The sequence below is a fragment of the Onychomys torridus genome, chromosome 8 (genome assembly GCF_903995425.1).
Source record: "Onychomys torridus chromosome 8, mOncTor1.1, whole genome shotgun sequence".
Classification (NCBI taxonomy): domain Eukaryota; kingdom Metazoa; phylum Chordata; class Mammalia; order Rodentia; family Cricetidae; genus Onychomys; species Onychomys torridus.
The window spans coordinates 55,489,349-55,514,996 of NC_050450.1; the positions used below are offsets into that span (position 1 = coordinate 55,489,349).

General features: G+C 40.2%; 1 protein-coding gene across 1 annotated transcript in view; it reads left to right on the top strand.

Annotated features, from left to right (window-relative positions):
- Positions 1–15,206: 15,206 nt before the first annotated feature.
- Myh8 (myosin heavy chain 8) overlaps positions 15,207–25,648 on the top strand; it is a 30,587-nt gene continuing 20,145 nt past the window's right edge. Inside the window, exons 1-13 of the mRNA XM_036196186.1 lie at positions 15,207–15,249; positions 16,676–16,915; positions 17,708–17,851; positions 17,934–18,090; positions 21,209–21,236; positions 21,334–21,442; positions 21,531–21,623; positions 21,755–21,818; positions 22,388–22,486; positions 22,579–22,682; positions 22,841–22,979; positions 24,189–24,307; positions 24,400–24,549. Of these exons, the coding sequence (XP_036052079.1) occupies positions 16,706–16,915; positions 17,708–17,851; positions 17,934–18,090; positions 21,209–21,236; positions 21,334–21,442; positions 21,531–21,623; positions 21,755–21,818; positions 22,388–22,486; positions 22,579–22,682; positions 22,841–22,979; positions 24,189–24,307; positions 24,400–24,549 (1,416 nt within the window). The 5' untranslated portion in view covers positions 15,207–15,249; positions 16,676–16,705. The remainder of the gene's footprint in view (positions 15,250–16,675; positions 16,916–17,707; positions 17,852–17,933; positions 18,091–21,208; positions 21,237–21,333; positions 21,443–21,530; positions 21,624–21,754; positions 21,819–22,387; positions 22,487–22,578; positions 22,683–22,840; positions 22,980–24,188; positions 24,308–24,399; positions 24,550–25,648) is intronic.

Consider the following 25,648-nt stretch of genomic DNA (forward strand, 5'->3'; position numbering starts at 1 on the left):
AAAGCTCATTTGTCTTTTAATTAGAAGATTCATGATGCTTTGGGGACCAATTTATTTCTTAAACATTGGTTGAGTACCTACTATGAGCAGGGACATGACTAGCACTCAACTAACTTTACTGAGCACTGAGTACATGTCTGGTACTAAAATGGTCACCAAGGAAATATTATTATCCCTGTCTTTGAGGAACTCAGTTGAGGGGGTGGGGGACAAAGACTTCAGACAGATGTGGAAGGGTGTACTCTGACCAAAGACTAAAGATAATGCATGGCAAGGATATAAAGTGATACCTAGGGGTCCAGGGAGACTTCTCAAAGGAGACTGTGAGCTCCTTCCTCAGAGACAAGCAGCCAGTTATCAGGTAATAAGGGAAAGGAGATGGCCACTGTGAGAGAAAGCAAGTATGAGATTCCACAGTCATTTTACCACAGACATCATGAGCAAAAGGCAGCAGATGAAACCAGACACAAGAAGGGAGAACCTGACAGTGAAGGGTATGTATAGTCCTCATATAGTACTGAAGGATTAGGGTATGCATCAATGTGCTCTGAGTTCACAAGGAAGACAGTTGGCCAACTCTGGTAAGGGTGCCAGGGGAGGAATGAGTAGGCTAGGAAAGACTGGAGTCTGTGAAGGCTGTTCAGGAAGCATGGTCCTGACTCAAGGCAGTGGTGGTGGGATGAACAAGAAAGCAGAGGGAATACAGGGTTCTCATGCTGGCCCAGATGAAGTAGGGAAGCATGACAGAGATCAGTTTTGTGATGGTCAAGAAAGCAGAGGAAATGCAGGTTTCTCATGCTGGCATAGACCAAGTAGGGAAGCATGAAAGAGGTCAATTTCGTGATGTTCAAAACATCAGGTTACTTTTTTGTTATCCATTTTCCTTCATTTCAGGAAAAATCGTTTTCCTTGGAACCCTTTCCCCCTCCAAGAAGAACTGCTAGAACACTTAGGAGAAGTCTCATGGCCTTTCTATAGAACTTGATTTTCCTTAATAGCTTACACATTTTAAGGAGGAAGGAGAAAAGGAATTCATTTTATAATGTCAAAAAAGAGAACATTTTATCATAGCCATTGTTTGAGTGATTTTTTTTCTTTTATACTTTCTTGAAACTTCAAATTTTGATTTTATTGGGTGGATGTTGAAAAAATAAGGCAGTAAAAGGCTGTTTTCTCTTTTTCCTAGTGGCAGACATCCCTTTCTAATGAGGAGGCCACTTTGAGAAACTGTCTTCCCTTGCCTGAGAAACCTAATTAGTAATGAGGAGCTTGCTTCACCAGCAGGGAATTTTAAAAGCCTAGAAAATAATTATGAGGAATATCTCACCTCAGCTGTGATGAAGACTAATGAAGTATCCTGTATAGAGGAGGCATTTATTATCAAATTTTAATTAAGCTCTATAGAGTTAACCTGTTGACCCCCACAGCACTAGGCAACTGCCATATTATCCTGTCTCCCAACTACCTAAGTGATCACTTAAGTAGAGTTAAGAGTGGGTTCTGTTATATGTAGGTCAATTTTTCTGCCTCATCATCTTAAAAGCAGGAAGATTAGAGATCACAGTTATTCTGGTTAACATTCTTCTTCATTCTCCTCACAGATTAGGTGGGTTTCAGCCTCCATTCTGTATCTACTAGAATAAAGCTACACCTTATCATCTTATCATCTGCTCATGATACTCTTCACCTTTTCTTTCATTGCTCTGGGGCATTATGCACTATCTATACCTTCCTGAACCAAGACAGGGTGCAGGCCAAGAGCAGGCTGCATTGAAATTTCAATATATACAAATGTTCTCATTACAATTAACACTTCATCTGAAGTGGCTGGCAAACCAACTAAGAAGATCCTGGGGCTAGAGCGATGCTCAGAGCATGCACTGCTCTTGCAGAGGACCTGAGTTCAGTTCCCTTCACTCATGTCGGCAGCTCACAATGGCCTGAAACTCCAGGAGAATCTGGTGCCTCTATCTTGACTTCCACACTTCTTATTTCCTTGATTTGCTTTTTTCTGTCCTGCTACAAGATTAATTACTCATCTGTCTCCTGCTAAAATATAAGCTCCACGATGACAGACAATGCATTTGGCTTATTGTTGAGTCTGTGGTAAGTCAGGCATTGCCTGGCCCATAACAAATGCTTAAGAAATGCTTACAGAGTGAATGAAAAAGGTTAGTAAGAATTTTCTCTGTATAGTGTGCAGTGCTACCATGTACCAACTATGAATGAACCTAAAAGCAGTGGATATTTTAACTGTCTCTCATACATTGAGTAAGGAAAACTTGCCCTTCTGAGGAGATGCAACAGTTTATTTCTTTACCTTTTTTTCCGGATAAGTACAACTAACACCCCCAGATACTCCACTTCACACTAACATAGGAGGCTCTGCCAGACGGAGTGAAGATGGAGTATGAAAGTCCTTAGGTTCTTGGATTGGCACAATGGTGAGGTCTGTGGCTTTTCTGCATTTCATCACATGCCTAGACTTGGTGTTAAGGGAGCAGACAACCAATAGGTACTGAAAAAAAGGGGTAAAGGAAGAAAGGGGGGTGAATAAGGCCCAACAGAAGCCATTTTCTCTAGGTAGAGAACAAAGAAATGGGCAGCCTAGCAAAGTAAAAAAAGCTTTTTAGCCAAGAACTGTTCTACACCAACCAAATGAAACAAAAGCACGCTTCCACCCATTCCCAGCAAAAGATCAATGTAAAGCCTATATTTCACCTTTTTGGGATTGGAACAAGGTATTTCTATACTAGTGGAGTGCTGTCAAAGGAGGCCAATGGGGAAGATGGGATTCATCCCAGCTGGTTAGCAACAGGTCACATGACATCACTAGCAACAACCCTGTAACTCTTCCTGCCTACCACCTGAGAGCAATAAGCTTCTGACCTCCTGTTGGAGTACTATTATGATGATTGTTTTAGCTCTCCCCAGCAGTAAGAAAACTACCCATGTCCAAAGGAAGTGGGTGGACCCCTCTGTGTCAACAGAAGGGAATGGGGACTTGTACCTCTGCCCTGGGAGCAGCCAGGGGCACCACCTTCCTTCTTTCACAACAGAAATGTTGCAAAGATCTAGCTTAAAGTTTAAATAAGATCCAGAGTCCAATAGCATAGTGAAAAACTCACCAGTTTTAACAGGAATCAACCACCATACCAGGAAAATCTCACACTGAATGGAGAAAAGGTAACTCACATTTGCAAAATAAAGACTGCATAAGGGCTAAGGGAGATGACTCATGGAGAAAAGGGCACTTGCTGTGTAAGTTCAAATCCCCAGCACCCATGTAAAAAGCATGACTGTGTATGTCACCTCAGTACTCTGTGAGTCAGAGACAGGAAACTCACAGAGGCTTCCTGGCCCCCAATCTAGCTCCAGATTCAGTGAGATACTCTTGTTTCTGAAGAATAAGGCAGAAATTGACAAAGTAGGCATTTTCCCCTGGCCTCCACAAATGTGAATATCCCCACCTCACATTTTCCCTCCTACATCCACGCCAAAAGACTATATGGATACTTACTTCCTCTTTCTTACCTAATTAAAAAAATGTAATAGAATATGCATGTAATGTATTATTAGGACTGCAATCATAGATGGATATCATAAACACATGCAACATAAACAAACTTAATGCATTCGGCAACATATCACAAAGGTGGCTTATGGGAGCAAAGCTGTGTTGAGCCTGGAGATGAACTCAGAGAGTAAAATAACAATTCTGACAATGTATTTCTGAGTTTGTAACATTAAGAGATATATTACATATAAAATAAAATGACAAACCAGAGGAAAGGGAACAAAACAGTATGAGTGATACTCTTAAATATCATTATAAGAACTGAACTAATAAAAACCTAAAGCCAATCAGTTAAGGCACATATGATAAACCATAGAGCAATCATTAACATATAACTCAAAGAATAAAATAGTCATTAAATAAGTTAAAATATTATATTACAAACTATAGATGTAGCTCAGTGATAGAGTACTTTCCTCCTTGGGCAGGATCCTTGTTTAATTCACAACACCATGCAAAAATTATATTAGAAAACAGTGCAAGAGAAAGCAAAAGAAAAGAGAAGAACAGAAGTATCATGAGGCACTCAAGAAAAAAAGCATCTAAATAACATATTAAATGTGGATGAATTAAATAATCAATTAAAAGATAGAGGTTGTCTAGCTGGATTTAAAAAACATGATCCAAGCAAAGGTCATTTGTACCCACCAAAATACAAGCAATTGAACAGAAAAGAATGGGGAAATATACATATTATAAACAATGACCACAAAATAAATGAAAAATAGCTCTGTGGATAGATGACAAAATAGCCTTTAAAATTTATGTACTATAAGAAATAAAGATGGAAATAAAAAAGAAATAAAGGTGGACATTTTTTAATAACATGATAAATTTGTCACTGCACATCAAGGCACATACTGACAGAAATAAACACTAAAGAAACAATAAACGCAACAAAATAGAGAGCTTGGAAATATATCTGATACTAATGCAGTCGAATGAAAATGACATTTTACTAAATTCCTAATTCAACTCACTCTAGAAAGAAAAATCTTTGCAAAAAAATTACTGAATCAATTGTATATGTATGTGGGAAAATAAATATAATTGACTATGTCAAGACAAATAGTAGGTTTCACGAAAATCTTAAAAAGACAAACCTCCTAGAAGAACCACAAATGCACATTTCTGTGATGACAGGCAAAAGCTCCAAAATAACACACTCTACACAAATATGAAATATAAAAATATGACTAATTAAAGCTACCTCTGGGCTGGAGCTCAGTGGTGGAGCCCTTTCCCAGTGTGTTCTCATCCAGGTACTGTTGGGAGAACAAAAATGGCAGGCCACAGGCAGGGAGAAAGTACATGCTGTACATGCATTCAACCCATGACTGGCAGATAAAGAATCCATAGAAAACAACTAAAAGAACACAATCCAACAAAACTGAGCAAAAGAGACAATTCATGAAGAAGATATTGTAAGGTCTAATAACTATTATAAGACATTCAGTATCATCAGTCCAGGGAAACAAAATCCCAAGGAGATTCCATCAGGAACCTGCAGGAATGATTAATTTACAAAGACTAACCCTGGAAGATGCTGGACTGGCTTCCAAGCTTCTACACCCCACAGACACTGCTTGCTAGGAGAGTGGAAAACTTCATTTTCAAAAAAGAAAGTTTGCTTATTTCTCACAAATGTACTCCTAGCTCTTTTATCTATAGATTCCACTTCTTTTTATTTAAGCAACAGAAATGAAAGATAACTTCACAGAAAGGTAATAGAAATATTCATCAGCAAGAGGATGTATGAAGACGCTCATCATGGGGGTACATGAACATGGTCCCAGCTACTGGGGAGATTAAGATCACTTAAGTCCACAACTCCTGCGTCCTGAATTCAAGTCTATCACGGGCAACACAACAGTCAGACTGCTCACAGCTAAAACAAAACAAGCAAACAACAAACTCAAAGTGAGACAGAAGAGATGACAAGATATTGTATACCCTCACAATGGAATACTACTCACCAACAAAAAAACCAAACTAATAGTACATCCAAGAACACACATGAATCTAAGTAACACCTGTGCCAAAGAGGCATTTGAAAAGCGAGTTGTTTCCTTTAGTTGCAGACAAGATAATTTCCCATTTCTACCTCAGAACACGTACAGATGTCTGAAATGGTTGTAAGCCCTCTACTTTTACTCACTGGATGGAGAAAAACAGAGGAACTCTTGGGGCAGAGGGAATCTTAGGAATTGCAAGCTGATGTCTGGTAGTGCCTCTCAAAGCCTCAGGATCATTAGAGACAGTAACTTGACGCTTACCCTGGGCTTAATTGTAAGTGGATACTAGCAAGAATAGCAAGGACAGGGATGTGCGCCAGACCTTGGAAGAGTTTCTAACTTAAAATAAAAAAGCTTCCACAAAGGACCCATGGAGAAGTTATTTGTGTATTGGAGATGGTCTAGAAAGACAACAACAATTATTCGGTAACAAAACACATCCCGGCATGTTGTTTTCTTGTTGAGATCCATTAGAACTCCTTCATGGTTTATGACAATTTACACAGCTCTTAGTTTTCAGTACTGTAGCTCAGAGAATCAGTGGAAAATGTGGGGTGACGGTCCAAATCTCAGATTAAAATGAGTGTCAAGTTCCAACCACTGACCACATCATCAGCGCCATCACTTAACAGGTGGTCACCTAATTAAACTTACAAAGTCACTGAAGAGATATTTGTCTCCCAAAGTTTGTTGTTTAGAAGAAACGCTAAGTGTACAGCCTTAATCACAATGTCCTTTCATGGGAGCGAATGAGAAGTAAAATTATGTAACTTTTAGATTTCAAAGATGCAGTTGCTCTGGAAGTCTTATTCCACCTTTATCTCCAGCAGATGAGAACTTCCACCCCTCCACATGACACCATTTGCTACTTTTCCTTATTTTGTTTTGTCAACCTGATTGGTAAAACACACTCATGCTCTAGCATTTGATCTCGCATGTCTCGAGGTTGAGTATGTTTTAATTTACCAGTCATTAGCTTCTCCTGTTCAGAAAACCATCTTTTCTATCCTATACCTCTGCTCCCTATTTACATGGGTCTCCCTTTCTTCTTGACTTGTCTCTGAATGTGAGTGCACACATATTCCGTCTGATAAACATCACCAATAGTTTCCCCTAGGATGCCATTTATCTTTCAATTTGTTGATGGCCTTTTTTTTTTTTTTTTACTCAGTGAAAAGTTTTAGTTTTTGAGAGTGTTAGTTTTATAAATTGAAGCTACTTTTGCCCTATTAAAGACCTTGCTGAGCTGGGCATGCAGCGCAGTGGTGATAGCTTGCCTACCATGTGAAAAGTTATAGTTGCATCCTTATCCCTGAAGGAAAGGCTGTCTTTCCTCTCAAGACATAAGCTCCATCTCCTCATCTGCTCTGACCATTTTTCTCTTTGTTTTCAGGTCTAAGAGTTCAAATCCTTTATAACTGACTTTTAGAAACAGTAACAAGCAAGGAAGAAACTATTTTCCTTTGAGTGGTAAATCTCAACCTTGCTCACTAAATTGTCTCTCTTTCCCCCTAGTGACACAAATTGCCACTTTTGTCACATACTAATTTATCATACATACAAGAAACCATGTTCTAATTATCAACCTGCCTTCATAGCAACTTCATACTGTTTAAACCTCACATTTAAAAAGAAATCTGTTTTGACATGGCAAAATCTTATTCTTGGAAACTTGTTTTCTTTTTGGGAAGTTCACCATTGCAGTTTTCCATCCAGAAAAATCTCTACTTTTTGTCTATTACTTCCAGGTCTGTTCTCTTTCCATGGGAAGTATTTCCTTTGACCCAAGGAAATTTCTTTTGTCTTCAAGCAGAACCTATTCAAGTAGTTTCTAAAAATCTAGAACTATTTTTATTTCTCTAGTGGAGAGGTCAGTCAAGCCTACACCCTAAATATTGAATCTCTCTCTTCTTGCCCCCCAAAATCTTATGGCTTAGCTTGGGTCCTCAGCTCTTTGCCTAAAACAGCACAGCTGCTTAAGTGGGTCCTCCATCTCTGTTTCAGCCCTCTGATCCCTCTTCCGTGCTGTTAGCACGACTGTGCCTGAAACAAATCTTAAGTCAGTTCCTTATTTAAAACATGGCACCAATAATCCATTGTCCACAGAACACAGCCCCTCCTTTACATGATTCTAAACACACTATTTAGTAAGTACAATCAACACTGCCAAGTACTATTTAAAGTACTTTGTGTGTGTGACTAAATAAATTAATAATGAAATGGGGTAGAAAAGCAAAACAAATCCTTCTTTAAAAGATAAACAGGCTCAGGTTTAGAGAGGTTAGGTGGCCCAAATAACATCATAGAAAATGATACCTTTCAGTTACATTGATTTTTAGCCAACCACTGGACACAACATAAAAGGCACTCAAGCCAGCTTGATTTCCAAAACTTACCTACTACTGGGATCTCATGATGGATTTTCCAAATCACAGCTTGGTTATTTCATTTCTTTATTTTTGAGATAGGGTCTCACTGTGTAGGCCTAGGTGACTTGGAACTCTCCATGTAGACCAGGCTGGCCTCAAACTCATAGATACCCACCTGGCTCTGCCTCCCAAGTGCTGGGATTAAAGGGGAATGTCACCATACCTAGCAGTTTTTATTTTTATCATCACATATTAATTATGCAAAGTTAGGTATTTTGTTATGATCCAACCATACTGGCTGGTTGGATTCTTAAAAGTTAGATTCAAGATAAAATAACTCGGAAAGGTTGAAAATACAGGTTAAGGAGACAAAAAAAAAAAAACAAAAACCCAAAACTGTTTGTATATGTGCTAGCCAAGTGTAAAGGCAAAGAAAGCACTATTGACACTAGAGGAAATAGAATTCCAGGCAAAACAAGTACAAAGCAAATACAGTCCATACTTGAGTTGTAAATGACTCAGTCTACCAGGCAGAGATAACAAGCAGAAATTTCTACAAGGTTAACATATCTTTGAACTAAACAAACCAATCTAATACCTGAAACTAACATGGAGGATTTTAAACTTATGTCCACTAGAAAATAACAGACCAGCTACTCCCAAATTAAGACATGTATACTTTCAGTAACACAAGTAACAATTTAAAAAGTAAATTTGGGTGGGGACTTGAGAGGTGGTTCAGCTGTTAATCGTACTTGTTGCTCTTCCAGAGGAGTAGAGTTCAGAACATGTCAGTCAGGCAGCTGGCTCTCATCCACCTGCAACTGCTGCTTTGGGGTCACCAACGCCCTCTACTGAACCCCACAGGCACCCTTGTGCAGACTCTCACAAACAGAATAAATCTTTTCAAAAGTTAAATATAAATCTTCATCACACTAATAAGGGAAATTAAATGCTCTCTACATATCTACACACATAATTTCACTGGGAACGATGCTGACCCTATGAAAGGATGTGAGAATTAGTTCTTGAAAGAATAAAAATAATCTCGGATATTGTAATAGTTTGCCTTATGCCCTATTTCCAAAGCTCCACTAACTGGAAAATTTTATTATTTAGCATTTAATTTCTCTCTACCAATATAATTTAAATTTAAATGAATATAATTAAATCTTAACCCTTAGTATTTCATTTCTTTTTGTAGACAGAAATTAAACTTAATTAAAGCTAATTAGATTTTAATTATTTTTTGTTAATTTAATTAGGTTATTTTCTTCTTAGTGGATAATAAGAAAAAAATTAAAGCACCATCTAAAGTTCTCACAAAATATTATTCATATGTCTGCAGTATGGGGGAGAATATGTGTGTTGTTTATTTACCTACAACACTTCTTGAAAGACACAAGATCTGATACCCATCCTGTACTTCCGAGGACTGAGTACCAGGAAAGCTCAAGGCTAGTGTCCACTGTGTATTCTGTGCTTCCGGAATTTTAACATATATTCATATATTCACACAGATCATTAGGACCAGGTAGTTGGCTCTGTGGTTAAAGTGCTGAGGCCCCTGTTATATTCTCAGCAACCACAGAGTGGCTCAGAACCACATGAAATGCCAGTTCCAGGGGACCAGGCACACACATAGTGCACAGACATACATTGCAGGCAAATCAGATGCTTATAAAATTAATAAATCTAGAAAATTAAAGAAGCAGATCATGTATGTCTTGAAATAAGATAACACACATGAAACACTTCAGCAGTTGCCAAGACATATCAGCTGATGGAGGATGGACATTTCAACAAACAGCACCAACCGTTAGAGATCACCTATTAAATAGACTAAGCTGTCATCCCATAAGCAGAAATTAACTCGAAAAAGGATGCAGTTATAAATGAAAGAACTTTAAGTATAAAACAGCTGGAAGAAAGACCTTTATGACTTTACATTACATAAATTTGGAAGATCTGGCTCCAGAAATATGGCATATAAAAGAAAATATTGACAAGTTGAGCTTCTTTGAAAAACTGTCATTATTAACTTGAAAATTAAAAGATTTCCACAGATAGGAAAGAAATAGTTATTAATCATCTGTCTGGTAAATGACTCATAGATAAAGCACATCTAAAGAACTAGCAATTGATACAATAAGAATATGACAGGCTAAATATTTAGAGCTTGTAAATGCACATATATGTATAATAGGTAAATGGGAACATGATAAAAAAAAGTTCAAACCATGGTCCATTCAGGAAATGCAGATCTGAACCACAGTGAGAGAGCACTTTACATTCACTAGGTTGGACACAATCAAAGGAAACACAGCAGAAGAAGAAGTGACAGGGAATGAAATCAGAACCCTTGTTCACTGCAGGTTCCCCTGGAACTGGCGTGTCAGGGGGTTCTAAGTCACTACGTGGGTGCTGAGAATTCAACAGGGTCCTCCACTGGAGCAGTCAGTACTTTAACCACTGAGCCAGGTCCTTGGTCCTAATGATCTGGGAGTTGTCAATAATCCTTGACAAATCCACAGCCACTGTGGGAAAAGAAACGGAAGCAAATGTCCACCCAGCAATTTGTAGTATAGTCACAGTGGTGGGAGGAGTCCACACAGGCGAGGTGTGGCTCTTCTGTACAGTGGCCTACTATCCAGCAACAAAGAGAGATGCGCTGTGAGTACATGGAAGAGCATGGACAGAAGAGCCAGACACAAACAGCTCCACTGGAGAATCCCATTTATGTGAAATTTCCAGAAAAGGCCAAACTGTACAGACAAATCGTTGATTAAGGGTTGAAGATCTCAAATTAGCACTGGGAACTTCTAAAGGACAGGGCTTTAATATTGTTGCCGGAGGGGATACAACTGTGTAAGTCTACTACATTCTGTGTATTTTTACAACAGATCACATTCACTGCATACAAAAGTTCACTAAGGATATCAAGGAGGTGGACCTCAACTAATTCTAAACACTATTTGTCACATAAAAATAAAAGCAAATAAATTAAATAAAATTGAAGTTCTGGCAAAAAAACAAAACAAAACAAAAAAAACCCCTAATAACCAAAAACGCATCCACAGTTGAATGAACAAATAATAGTATGTATCATATAATACTGTAGAGAAATGCAAGCAAAATATAGTTACATTTAATTTTATGGGAAAATCTTATAATAATTATTAGAGGCAAAATAATAAAGAGGAACTAGAGAGATGGCTCAGCAGCTAAGGGCACTTCCTGCCTTTCCAGAGGACCTGGGTTCAGTTCCTAGAACTCACAATGTCAGGTTCACCATTGCCTGTAACTCTGGCTCCAGGAACTCAGCACCTTCTAGTCTCCATGGGTATTTCACTCCCATGGTGCACATTCACATGGACACACACTGATGCACATAAATAAAAATACCTTTTTAAAAAAGTATAAAGATGGCAGTAGTCCTATGCCACATTTTATGCGAATAAAATAATTAAATATGAGAACTTGGTGTCTGACTCTGTTCCCCTTTGAGGCTCATCTACATTACAGCGCCTACTGTTACTCCATCCCTTTCCACAGAACTAACATCCCATCAAACACACATACCAGAATTTGCTTATGTACCTGCTAGGTGATGGGCATTTGATCAATTCCGCTGTGGGCCATGATAGATAGTGTTTTTATGGTCTTCAGTCACAAACTTTTGTATGAACTTGTATTCAAGGGCAAAAAAGATGGTTCAGAAGTTAAGAGCATGTACTTTTCTTAAGAAGAAACTGAGTTTAGTTCCCAGAAACAACACTGGGGAACTCATAACTGTCTGTAATTTCCAGGCCCAGGACAACCAACATCCTCTTCTGGCTCCCTTGGGTACCCTGTACTCACATGCTCACATAGACAGAGACACAAACACACATATCCGTATAATTTAAAATAAAATAAATATTTAAAAACATTCATCCAATTTTCTTAGATGAATACCTAGAAGTGGATTATTTAATTTATTTTGTTATTAAAATTATACATTTATAAAATATACATTTATCAAGATACATTATTTCACATGAAAATTTACAACTATTATTATGTCGATCAAAAATAAAACTTGTAAAATAAAATATTTTATAAAAATGAAGGCAAGAGCAGTATATGTCACAAGTTTGAAGAATAGACAATACAATACCATAGTACTACAACAATGTATTTTAATAATACTCAACATTTTTCTTAATGTCACAAAGAATGCAATAAGAGAAAGGGGAAATAACCTAAATTAAGAGAGGAAGAAAACACAAAATTGTGATGATTTGTACAGGATGCACCAATATTCCAAAAGAATAATTTTTAAAAAATGTTGTAGCTGATTAAGGAGCAAAGCCAGGCTTATGCCCATAATCCCAGCATTCAGGAGGTGGAGGCAGGAGGACTCAAGGCCAGCCTTGGCTACAATCAACACTGAGGACAGCCTGGTCCACAAGCCATCCTGTCATAAAACCAACCAATCAAACAAAGAAGCCATAGGGGACTCAGCAAGGGGTGTAAAAGATACAGAAGCAGGACAGAAGGAATTAATGGACTTTCTGGAACAGTCCAGCTCAGGAATATCAAGGCTGAGCTCTCTGAAATTCTCTCCACCCTTCTTTCAGTACTGTCCCCACACATTTGCCCGTGCTCTACACAGGAAACAGGAGGATGGGAAAGGACAAGGTGCTACATGGAGTCAGCCCTCTCTTTATAAAAAGCCATTCCAGAAGCCCCATGAAGCAACTTCTGTCGGCATCTTATTACCCCAAACAGTGTCACCGGCCTACCCTGTGTGCAAAAGATTCTGAAACACATACTTTAGTTGGGCAAACTGCTCCCACAAACAAAACTCTAGTTCCGAGTGTGCAAACATGTCTGACATGTTAGTAGTCAACAAGCAAAAAATATACTAGGAAAAACAGACCTAGTCAACAGCAACAAATTATCAAACATATCTAAGACCTGGAAAAGAACTAGAGGAGAGATGTAAAGTTTTGGAGAAAACAGAAAATATGTCACACTCGGGGAAGGAAGTCCACTCTTGCCCAGTGAACTTACTAAATCAACTTAATCCAAATAAAAATCCAGCAGGATTTTTTCACATCTGAAAAACTGATTCTAAAGCTCATATATAGACTTTAAAAGCCACCAAAATGGCATTAAAATAAATAAAGAAGAAAAAAAAAATTGTCCCAGTAGATGTCAAAGTCTGTGCTATTTGCATGGAACTATGGGAGAAAGTATGGAACCCCTCAGATGTGTGAGTGCACACACATACACGCTACAAAATTAAGATTTTCTTAATATCATTAGTTTGAAAATATAAAATAATGTATGTATGATTCCGAGTCCCAGAGTTTTAGAAATTCTTTTATAATACATACAAAAGAGCACAGACATAAAGGAAATCTTTTCATGACTTTGCCTAAAAATTTAGGTCTTTTGGAAGATCTAAATTCTAGAAGTTGGAGATGTTCCAGCAGAGTTAAGACCATTATTAGACCACAAGAAATTGTCCATATCTTGAAAAAGCAAATTGTATCGCAAATATATGAAATCCTACCCAGATTTTACAGTAACATCAAAATAATACAGTAATCAGGGTGGATGATGCTACAAATGAAACAGAGTAGACCATGAACTACCAATCAGAAATACAATGGGTTCATTAGACTGACATACTTCGGGGCATTATGAAGTGTTTCCATATTGTTTATGTACAAATGAGAGAAATGAACCAAGATCAGAAAAAAAAAGCAAGCTGGCAAATACATAAGCTGTGATGTTACCTAAAGTTCATTTTAAACATTTATAGCACCCATTTTTTTATGAGCCTATTTTCTTAGGCCAATTTTACTAATTTATTTTTTCCTAGGAAATCCATAAGAAAATATACCCCCAAAAGTCTGGGCTATTACAAACCAAACTAGAATTGAGAGAAGGGAATTATCAAAAGGGATATTTAGCCTAGTCTATAAGATGATGATTTTCACGTCATTAAGATACACAAGGCTACAGAATTGCATACACTTAGTAAAGCTCTTGGAACTTTAACTCTACCACATCCTCTCATTCATGGTGACTAGGTGAAGATGTGCATGCATAAATATAACAAAGGACGTGAACTCTGTTGTGAAGTTTAAAAAAAATAATAATTATCACCTATAAAGGGTAAGCTAGACCATATGTAAATTATAACTCAATATAGATGACTTCAAAAAGAAAGACTTTAATTTTAAAAGCATTAGCCATAAAATAATTTCTTTTAAAAATAAGGATGTGAATTATATGAATAGCATGAAAATCAGCTATACTAATGTTAAGGCAGGTTGTAAGACATAAGTGTATATAAAGTATGGCCCCACTTACATTCCCCCATCTTATCTCTGCAGACTGGAGTCTAGCTGCATTTTCTCTTTTCTTTCCTATCTTTTTCCCTATGATGAAGGCATTAACTTCTAATAATAGTTCCTCTGCATGCTGGCTGGGTGGCCATTGGCCCAATGGTGGAGACTCAGCATAAAGGCTCTTCTTGATTTGGCTCTGCTGCCCAAGTCAGACTCCAAGGATGAGCCCTGGCGATGACCCAAGGGAATGCTGTGTGGGGGCTCCTGTGGGAACAAATAAGGAAAGTGCGTTGCTGGGCATCTGATCGTTTGGCAGCACAGGACGGGCGTGCGTGACAGTTTGCCAAATTGAATACAACTCTTAAGAACTAACTTATGAGATGTCCCACCAGGCACTGTCCAAGATTCCCCTCCCAGCACACTAGAAAGCATTCTCAGAGGGCAGAATGGTCCTTGTCAAATTATTTATAGGAGATTGGTTCACATACTCTGAATGATATGAATATTTCTAATTATATCCGAACATGCCAAATGTCACTACAAACTACGCCGAGGGTTCCTGTTGCCAAATGCCTTGTCCTGACAAAGGGGAGGTAGCTGCAGCATCAGCACTTTAGTTCCTATATAAGCGGGGCTGCCCCTCAAGCCTTATCTCCTCCAAGAGCCCAGAGGTAAGTGATGGGAGACCTGGGACACTAAGGACCCTGGAGGCAAACAGCAAGGACCCTGTGGCTTGGGACTCTAAGAACCCTGGGGACAAACAGCAAGGATCCTGTGGCTATTTGAGCATGAACCAATTCCTCTTAGGCTTGTAGTTTCAGGGCAGGGGAACTTTTCATTCTGTACTCTAGGCCAGGATTGCTGAGGGTCACTAACAGGAAACTTCATGTCTTACAGTGTGGGACAGTTGTGACCCTGCATTTTCATCCAAAACCCTAGAGGTAAGACTTGGATTTCTTCTTTTATTGATGACAGAGGGGATTTAACCTAAGGGAACTGTGAATAGTTCTTAATTATCCACCACTTCCGTGGTTTTAGAGCAGAAAGCGTTTGGGGGGTGACCGGTTATGCGTGTTGGAAATCGTCTTTCCATAAGGCCTTATTCTCAGAGATTATTTAGCTTCACCGAAGCCCAAAATGAAGGGACATTAGGGACAGGGTGAGTTTTGATAGTAAGTTAGCTGCTATAACTGTCCAGTGGCAATCAACTACTGTGTGCCAAGGCCTCTACTGCAAAGCGTTGGTCACACACACACGCTTTACAGACAGCGTCTTAACACTCCAGAGTCTTACTTGACGCTGGAAACATAAACATCTTGTTAAAAACCATATTTGAGTTATTTTGTAAGGATCCATTTAATTTTAGTGAGAAAAAAAAAATACTGTCCTTCTTTTGTAAAGCTGCAGGTATTCCAGCCTTGGGGTGCTAAATACCATGCATAATTTAGGAGCCGTTCTGCTGTGCCCTGAGGAAGTTACTGCCTGAGAGTAAAGCAAGACTTCTGCCAGTTTAGCATGCCTCCACAGCAGAGGCTCACTGATCGATCCTAAGTCAAGAACCTTTTAGATGGTCACTGTTGCGCGTGACAAACTCTTAATGCTTTTCTTTCCCTGAGTGGAAAGGAAAGAACCCCGTGGAATTTTTGTGGGAAGAAAAGCCTCCATACGGAAGCACTCATTGCTCTGTGGTTGAATCAGTTACATTGAAAGCTGAAATCTCTCACATCAAAAGAGATTTAGGGGACAGGGCAGTGCTAAGTCTCCTGCTCCCAAGCCAAAGGATGAAAAACCAGAACAAGAAATGGTTAGGAACGTCTAACAGTCCACCAAGAGATCTAACACCAAATGGCAAGGGAATGGAAACTCATTTGGTTTTGAGCAATATTGACCATCTAAAAGATGAGAAAGTTTCCCTGGTAGCTTTGAAAATACCCACTTCCATGTGCACAAAGCAGCGTTTCCTTCCTAACTAGGTGGCTGTCTTAGCTTGTGGCAGATGCAGACATTCTGCAGGAGACAAGGGGATTAAGTAATGACAGTTGCTGTAAAACAATCCCTCAACAGCCTTAACGACAGGGATCGCTCCAGTTCAGAGGGGGGAGCGGGGTGAAAAGGTTTTCACGGCAATTGAAGATGTAGGTACCTCTACTCCTGGGAGTCAAGATTCTGGAAAGGACATTTGCCAAGTTCTAAAACTGAGTCCTCAAATTACATTCTCACTCCAAACTAGCCCTCCACACAGTATTAGAACGTGAACCAAGATGCCAGATTGAAGGGAGGGTCTCAGCCTGAGCTGAAGACCACACTTCAAATCCTCATCCACATGTCTGACTATTCCTATTTCTCTTTCTCCCCCTGTTCCCCAAGGCAGATACCTCAGCTAAATAAATATCAGCCATGAGTACGGGTTCGGATGCTGAGATGGCTATTTTTGGAGAAGCTGCTCCTTACCTTCGAAAATCGGAGAAGGAGCGGATTGAGGCCCAAAACAAGCCTTTTGATGCCAAGACGTCTGTCTTTGTGGCGGAGCCCAAAGAATCCTATGTGAAAAGCGTCATACAGAGCAAGGATGGAGGCAAAGTGACCGTGAAGACAGAAAGTGGAGCAGTAAGTGAGAATGCTCGGGGCTCATTTCCCCGGCTCAGTCCAAAGTCCAGCTCTCCCTTGCGAGGGCTGCCTGAGCCTACAGCCTCTGTAAGAGTCTCCTCCCGGTGTGTGGTCCTAAGATCTGGGAGCCAAAGGAATTCAGACTCCAGCATCTCCCCCTTCCCAAGTTCCCTCAGGATTCAGCCTATTATGGTCTCCACCATCTCCTTTCAGTTCCCTACTTCCAGGTCTAAATCTCCAAGCCTGAAAAATAAAATAAAACTACCCCGTTCTGTCACAAAAATCCCTGGGTTACTGATTTAGTTCCATAAGGTATTGATGTAGTTAAAGAAGTTTCTTGTGATGAGTGGGATGTGAAAAGATTAAAAATGCTTGGCCTAGCAAAATGAATATAAAAGGAAAGGGAAAAAAAATCTTGTTTAAAACATGAGTGGTGTTGCAATAGCCAGGGGTCTCTGGGCCTCTCTTTTGTATGCTGATTTCATTTCCTCTGGCTATACAACCAGGGAAGTAATGGTGGCTGGATCATGGAGGGATAGGTGGATTCCATCAACCCATGCTACATGAGTGTATGAAGAGCAATCATGCTAAACCTTCTGAATTCGTACAATTAAAATATGCTCACAAAAGTACGAATCCCTACATTATCACAGGAAACAGTCTTTCTTGGAATCAGACTTGGAAAACAAATATGCTCATGCCTTTAAAAGGCATTGAATAGTTATATAATGGAAAGCATGTTCAATAGTAGCAGACTTAACCCTATCTCTGACTGGCCTACTTCCTTGCCAGACTCTCACTGTCAAGGAGGATCAAGTCTTCCCGATGAACCCACCCAAATATGACAAGATCGAGGACATGGCCATGATGACCCACCTCCATGAGCCCGGAGTGCTGTACAACCTCAAAGAGCGTTATGCAGCCTGGATGATCTACGTGAGAGCCCTTTTTAGACCATTTATTTCTCTTAAAAACAAAGCAAGAGGCACTATTTTGAATTTTCTGATTTCTTTGCCAGACCTACTCGGGCCTCTTCTGCGTCACCGTCAACCCCTACAAGTGGTTGCCGGTGTACAACCCTGAGGTGGTGGCGGCCTACCGAGGCAAAAAGCGCCAGGAGGCCCCGCCCCACATCTTCTCCATCTCTGACAACGCCTACCAGTTCATGCTGACGGGTGAGTGAAGCGTCTGTTTATAGGAATGTGCACACACAATTGGGATGGACAAACGGAGCTCACTCCGGTCTTATTATAAGACACTCCTGCCTCATGGGACTTGCCATTTCCAAAGAACAACTACAGCCATGACATTTACTCTTTCCGGCAGCCATGTCTACTTTAGGATGTGAACAGTAACACTCTGGAATTCACTGGCTTGCCCGAGCCAATAGGGTGAGCAAATGCAAGCTCAGATGAAGCAAAGAGCAGGTCTCTGAAAACAGATTAGTTACTTCCCATATTTTCTTCTTATTTGGATACAAAAGTTCAAATAGATCTTTAAAAAAACAAACAAACAAGCAACAAACAACAAAAAAACCTCCTCAGCAGTCCAAGGAATGAGTTCTCAGCCATATCTAGAGAACTCTGAATTCTTCTGTGGATGTTGCCAGCCTTGGGGACTGGGCGTGAGTAAATTGGAGGTGCAGTGTGGATAAAGATAGACCCATAAAATTTCTCCCACAGACATTGAAACATTCTCCTATCAGTCTGTTAGTCCCACTTTATCAAAGCATACTCATGATAGGTCCCAGTAGAGCACTAAAAGCTTTTTTCATCACACACCAAATGTTCCGCTCTGAACATAGTCTTAATTTTCTCATTCCCTGTTCTATGGAGTTTGGGTTGCTGGGGGACATTTTTTCCTTCCATTAGTTTTGCTGCACCTGTTTGTAAGTTGTCTTTTAAAATGGGGAAGAGGGGGAAGGGACACAACAGGGACCCCCTATGACAAATTGGCCTGGACTTTCAACAGGATTCTGTGCCCAAAAGCAGTGCTCTGCTTGTCCCCAGAAACCAACCCCTGCTCCCCGCTCCCAGGCTGGCTCCAGTCAGAGGTTTCAATACACAGCAGCTATGATGTACGCTACCACACCTAAATAACTCTCCAGGCTTTGGGAATACCCTAAATCTAAAGTCACCTAGGCTCCCAAACATGTTTTTCATACAAAACTATACAGAACCATGCCATTGGCTTGCTTAGCGTTATTTGAACATCACCTGGAAGGCCAGCAGACAGTTTTCTTGTTTGTTCTTCTAAGAGAAGCAATATGGCTGTCTATGATTTTATTCATATTAGGAAAAAAACAATCTTATTAATCAAATTTCATACCCATTCTCTTGAACACAGAAGCCTGAGATGTTTTTTTAAATTTGAAGTTTGTATAAACATCTAAATAATACCTAGACTTGTGTTGATTTTCTCTGGAAATACTTTTAAACTTAGAATTAAACTCAAAAATCCACACTCTAGCAATACAGGATTGCAGAGTTAATAAACTAGAAAATTGATACGAATGTATTATTAATATATAGACAAGCATCTATAACACTAAGAGGAAAATAAAAAAAATAAACAAAAACAAACATGTGCCACTTCAGACCATCTTTAATTTGGCACCCATCACCAGCAGTCAAATGAGTGACAGCAAAAGCTGGGCAGAGAACAGGGAGCTGAATGATGCACAAACTGGACGCCCAAAGACCTGATTATTGACAGCCTTGTTGAAGTTTGTAACTCATATTTAAAAAGCCATTTCCTCCTCTCTACGTCTCAGCTTCCCTCTCTGGTAAACGGATTTCATCAAAGCAACATCTCAGGTCTCTAATGACCTCACAATCCTGTGACTCATACTCCTCACAACAAAAAAATCTCCTGATGCTTTAGGGTTTCTCAGAATAATCCAGTGAAATTGAAATAGCATAGAGATGGCATGAAACTGGCCAAGTACTTAGGAATATTTCTCTATAAGATGGGCATCCGGGGTCTCATTAGTATAGTCTCTGTTCTTATGTGTACTTAAATTTTCTAATAACGTAACTTAAATAATAATAATAATAATGCCCCCTCACATCTGAATGGCTATGATGAAAAATAGAAAAGAAAATAGAAAGTATTAGAAAGTATGTGGGGAAATGAGGAGACCATACCCTGTAGTAAAAGTGGTTCTCCAGCAACTAGAATAGAATTGGGGTCTGATCCACGGTCCCTCCTTCTGGGAAGAGAGCCAAAAGAACTGAAGCAGGCATTTGAAGAGCTCTTTGTAGGCCATGGTTGCAGCAGCAGCATTTACAACAGCAAATATATGCGAGTACCCACACACCCACCAGGAGATGGGTCATTAAGCCAAGGGTGGTATAGTCATACAATGGAATATTACTCTTCCTTTAAAAGGAGTCAGTTCTGACAGTGCCACCTCATAGATGAACTTGAAGACACATTAAGGGGAAAAAACCACAAACACTTCTGCTTGTGTGAGGGCTTGATAGTAGTCAAATTCATCAACAGAGAACTGATGACTGGTTGCCAGGTCCTGAGCAAAGGGATGAACAAGGGAACCACTATGGAATGGATACAGAGGGTAGGCTTTACAAGATGAAAAGAGTCTGGAAGTGGAAGGTATTGATGGATGCACATGAGGGAACGTAATACCACAGAACTACACACTTAAAATGGTGTGAATCTAACCAGGGAGATAGTTCCATGAATAAAGTGCCTTCCACATAGAGGAACAGAATAGGGACCCCTAGCACCCAAGCAAATGCAGCCTGGGTCTGGGCCTGCTTGTAATCACAGTGTTAGGGAGTCCTGCATGAGGATTCCTCCAAACAAGCTGTCTAGTTAGATTAACTGTACCTGTGAGCTTTAGGTTTAACTGAGAGACCCTGCCTCGATAAATAAAGTGCAGAGCCATCGAGGAAGACTCCCTGCACAAGTCTCGGGACTCTGTGTGTATACACACACACACACACACACACACACACACACACACACACACAGGTGCACATGCACTTACATTTGTACACACAGACACACCAGAAACATATGCAAAAATTAAAAGCGGGTAGATACCATGTTATATGTATTTTACCAAAATAATAATAATAAAGTGAGAAAAAGGAAGTTGATGATTCCTTCCCCCTCATTTTCACAGATTTTACTCTACTAAACCCAAAGCTGAAATCACAGGTGCCATCTCTGAAGAGGCCACATCTGAGTTCACCTGACTTCGTTGCTTTCTGTTGAATATATTTTGCTTTGTTTTGTTTTGACTGGTGGTCTTTATTCCTTTCACAGATCGCGAGAATCAGTCCATCCTGATCACGTAAGTGACTTTTTTCTTCTTCCTGGTAGGCAGTGACTGTCTTAACTGTTGCCCAGATGTGCCATGGTTCTGATCTCCTTTCCCTTGTATTTGGCAGCGGAGAATCCGGGGCCGGGAAGACTGTGAACACGAAGCGTGTCATCCAGTACTTTGCGACAATCGCAGTCACGGGGGACAAGAAGAAGGAGGAGTCTGGCAAAATGCAGGTGGGCCTGGTAGCCGGAACAAGGATTCAGACTCAGGGTGCCTAGGAGTCTGGATCCCCAGATGTGAAGATTACTCTTTCCCATGCAGGGGACTCTAGAAGATCAAATCATCAGCGCCAATCCCCTGCTGGAGGCCTTTGGCAACGCCAAGACCGTGAGGAACGACAACTCCTCCCGCTTTGTGAGTCTCTGGGTCACAGAGGGGCCCTTTCTGCCCTTACTTGCTGGGATCATCATATCTGAATTCATATTTCAGGTTCTTATCTCTGTGTGCTTCAGTGTTAGTACTAAACACATCATTATCTTTTCCAGGGCAAATTCATTAGAATCCACTTTGGTACCACAGGGAAACTGGCATCAGCTGATATTGAAACATGTGAGTAATTGAACTGTGGGAAAATCTAAATGTGGAAGCAAGCCTGTGTAAGGAGCCTGCAGAGAAGCAGTCTACCAGCAGAGCTGTCTGTGAGCTAATGCCAGACACACCCATAGTTCACTATCTGTACCCCGAATCTCAATCGAAGGCTGATGGTCCCCTCTCACATGTCAGAGGACTTCCACACCTCAGAAGCAAGTCTAATCTCTACCCCATGGTTACCTAGGGGTTAGCTCTGGCTTGGTAAAGGTATCCTTCCAAGGTAGACTTTCACCACAGATCATGAGAGCTGATCCAAGGACACTAGAAATCAGCTAACACACAGAGGTCATGGATTCCCCATTTGAAACTTGTCCCAGGGAAGCATACTTCAGTGGCTGTACCTACACAGAAAGGCGCATGGCAGCTACCATGTGCATTTTGGTTCTAATAGGTAACCACAGGATGAGAATCCTGATGACACCTCAGTGGAGCTAAATGTAGTGTCCTCAGTTTTGGCCAAAGACACTAACGTTTACAATATGTCCAAAGAGTGGATAGTTTTTCTAGTTCAATCTCTTTCTTTCCAGATCTTCTGGAGAAGTCCCGGGTCACCTTCCAGCTAAAAGCCGAAAGAAGCTACCATATTTTCTATCAGATCACTTCCAATAAGAAGCCAGAACTAATTGGTAAGAAAGAACTCAAATTTGTGGGTGGAGGTCAAAATTTACATTAACAATTTCTCATGTTAAAACATATATCTTTAATTCTGTGTGCCCAGAAATGCTCCTGATCACCACCAATCCGTATGACTACGCATTTGTCAGTCAAGGGGAGATCACAGTGCCCAGCATTGATGACCAAGAAGAGCTGATGGCCACAGATGTAAGTCATAAGATTTACACACACTTTTTCAAAAACCCACTGTGTGTGGGAATGGCACCAGCAAACCCCACACAGGTGTGATCACCTTGGTGTATGTTATAAATTCTCACAAACAGTGTCTTCTACCCTAACCTCTGCCCCTTCATCTTTCCGGGTAGAGTGCCATTGACATCCTGGGCTTCTCACCGGAAGAGAAAGTGTCCATCTATAAACTCACTGGGGCCGTGATGCATTATGGGAACATGAAGTTCAAGCAGAAGCAGCGTGAGGAGCAGGCAGAGCCAGATGGCACCGAAGGTACCCAAGACCCTCTAGCTTGGTCTGAATAGCGGAATTTTCAAACAGAAACACTTTAAATTCTACTCTAAACTCACATCTTCTTGTGTCTGCATGTCCGAAGACTAAAGCCTAGTTGTGTGCACATATTCCTTCCTCAGCACCCTCAGTTCTCATACCTCCATCACTTCACCATCACTACCAGTTCAAATAAGCTATCGAAAACCCCAAAACCACACAAAAGCTCAGCTGAGGGCCAGAGAGCTGTAGAGCTGTAGACAGAATGAGGTGCAATAATATTCCTGCTTTGTCTTGGCAAAGGTAGGCAGGTATACACGATAGGTTTACATACTGTTTTAGCATTAGCTAGAAAAGCCTAGGGCCTAGCACTAGAGGATCTTTGTGTAGGGTGAGAGGTGAAGGGTACTCCTAGGCACACCTGTATGTATGCGTGTGCTGTCTATGTATAAAGTCCTCCAAAGGCAGTGAGCAAGTAAGGTACAAAAGGAACCAACAAAGAAAAATCACATGCTCTGCATATGAAAAAAGCATTCAGAACATAGGAACCACTACCCAGTTATTCCCCTGCCCCAAACCCTTCCCCAACAACCTAGTCTGGCATTCTTCTCCCTCTCTTTTTCTCCCTCAATCTTCTCCAGATGTTACCTTGAGACTGACATATAGCATTACACAGACTTTTAGAGAGGATCACCCAGTTTAATTATCCCCACTTTTTCAGATAAACAAGTAAGACCTTTGATCCAGTCAGTTAAATCCAGGGAGGTAAAAGACACATAAGAGCGCCCAGACTCGTCCTTTTACCCACCCTAACAGTGAGTGTTATGGTGCATTTATCTTACTCTTCTGGCAATACCTGAAGTCTTAAAGAGGGAGCAGGGCTATGTCTCAAACCTTGAACAGAATGTCACAATAAATACTGTTTACATGTTTATGGTTAATGAAGGTATTCTCAAATCCTACTTGCAACAAGTCACTAAAAGCCAGGACAAATGATCAACATTCTGTGGCAACCAGGTGCCTCAGTATACATACAAAGAATCTTATTTGACTTTCTCTGAAATTATTTAAAGTTTTTTTTTGTTTGTTTTGTTTTGTTTTGTTTGTTTTTTACCTTTCTGTTACCAATAACAGAGTAATTTGATAGGAGAAAGACAAAAGGATGAGGATAAATATTAAATGCTAAACATTCCTTGATTTGTATCACTACAGTGGCTGACAAGGCCGCCTATCTCCAGTGTCTGAATTCTGCTGACCTGCTCAAAGCCCTCTGCTACCCCAGGGTCAAGGTCGGCAATGAGTATGTCACCAAAGGCCAGACGGTGCAACAAGTAAGTGCATGTCCTCCATGAATCACACACAAACACCAAGGCCTCCATGACATAGCTTAATAACACCAACAAATATTGCTATATCTGCAAAGGTGTACAATGCGGTAGGTGCCCTGGCCAAAGCTGTCTACGAGAAGATGTTCCTGTGGATGGTCACCCGCATCAACCAGCAGCTGGACACCAAGCAGCCCAGGCAGTACTTCATCGGGGTCTTGGACATCGCTGGCTTTGAGATCTTTGATGTGAGTTATCTTCACATGAATAAAAAATGAGGGACATAATTTTGAACTTTGATGTACTAAGTGATAATCATTTATAATGTGCATATTATCTGCACCAACATTGTACCTAGTGCAAGAGTTAGCCCCAAAGTATCTAAGAGAGAATAGAAAATAGTAACAATAATGGCTTAATTTGTTGAGCAGTCAGTATATTTTTGATACTATTTTGGAGACTTCAAAATGTTGCCTTATTTAACTTTCAATACAGATAAATTAATGTTACCATTATTATTACAACAGAAATTGGATATAGAAGGAAAATCAAACATGTGCTAAAGATTCCATGGGCATGTAACACAAAGCCAAGATAGGATCTGTTGGCAGCAATTGGTTGGTACCTATGTAAGGCATCTTGCATCGATACTTGGGCATGGCAGGGAGAAAGCCCAGAGGTAGGAGCCCAACCATAGGTGCTGGCCTCTTGTCTTCCAGGTTTACCTTATAAACATTATTTCATCTCCAAGCTTTGGCTTTATCCTGGGTAAAGTAAGAGAGTAAGTGATTGCAAAGACTCTCAGATCTTTAGCTGCTATACTACACCAGCTCTCTATTTTCATAGATAAGACAAGGAGATATTTGTTGTCAACAGAAGAGAAATTAAACTGTCTATTTCATTTTACACATCAACTAAATGTCTTAACATAGCTTTCCCTTAATAACATGATGACCAAAGGTAAGAGTTCAAACTCTCTTAGAATTAGAGAATAGAGGCTTCCACCTCTATTAGTGAACTTTTCTAATAAACCATTTCCCCCTTCTCTCTTGCATCAGAGTCATAAAGCTGTATAAGTCATAACACAGGGTCATGGCTGTACCTTGATATACATTCTTTTCTTTACATTCTCACAGGTGAAAAGAAAGTGAATTCCACTAGAACTGTGTTGTGATAAGGAGGGAGGTAGATAGATAGATAGATAGACAGATAGATAGATAGATAGATAGATAGACAGACAGACAGGAAAATAGAACATGGAAGGTGGATTTTCCAGGCATGGTGGTACACACCTGTAATCCCAGCACTCAGGAGGCAGAAACAGACAGGGAGATCTTTGTGAGTTCC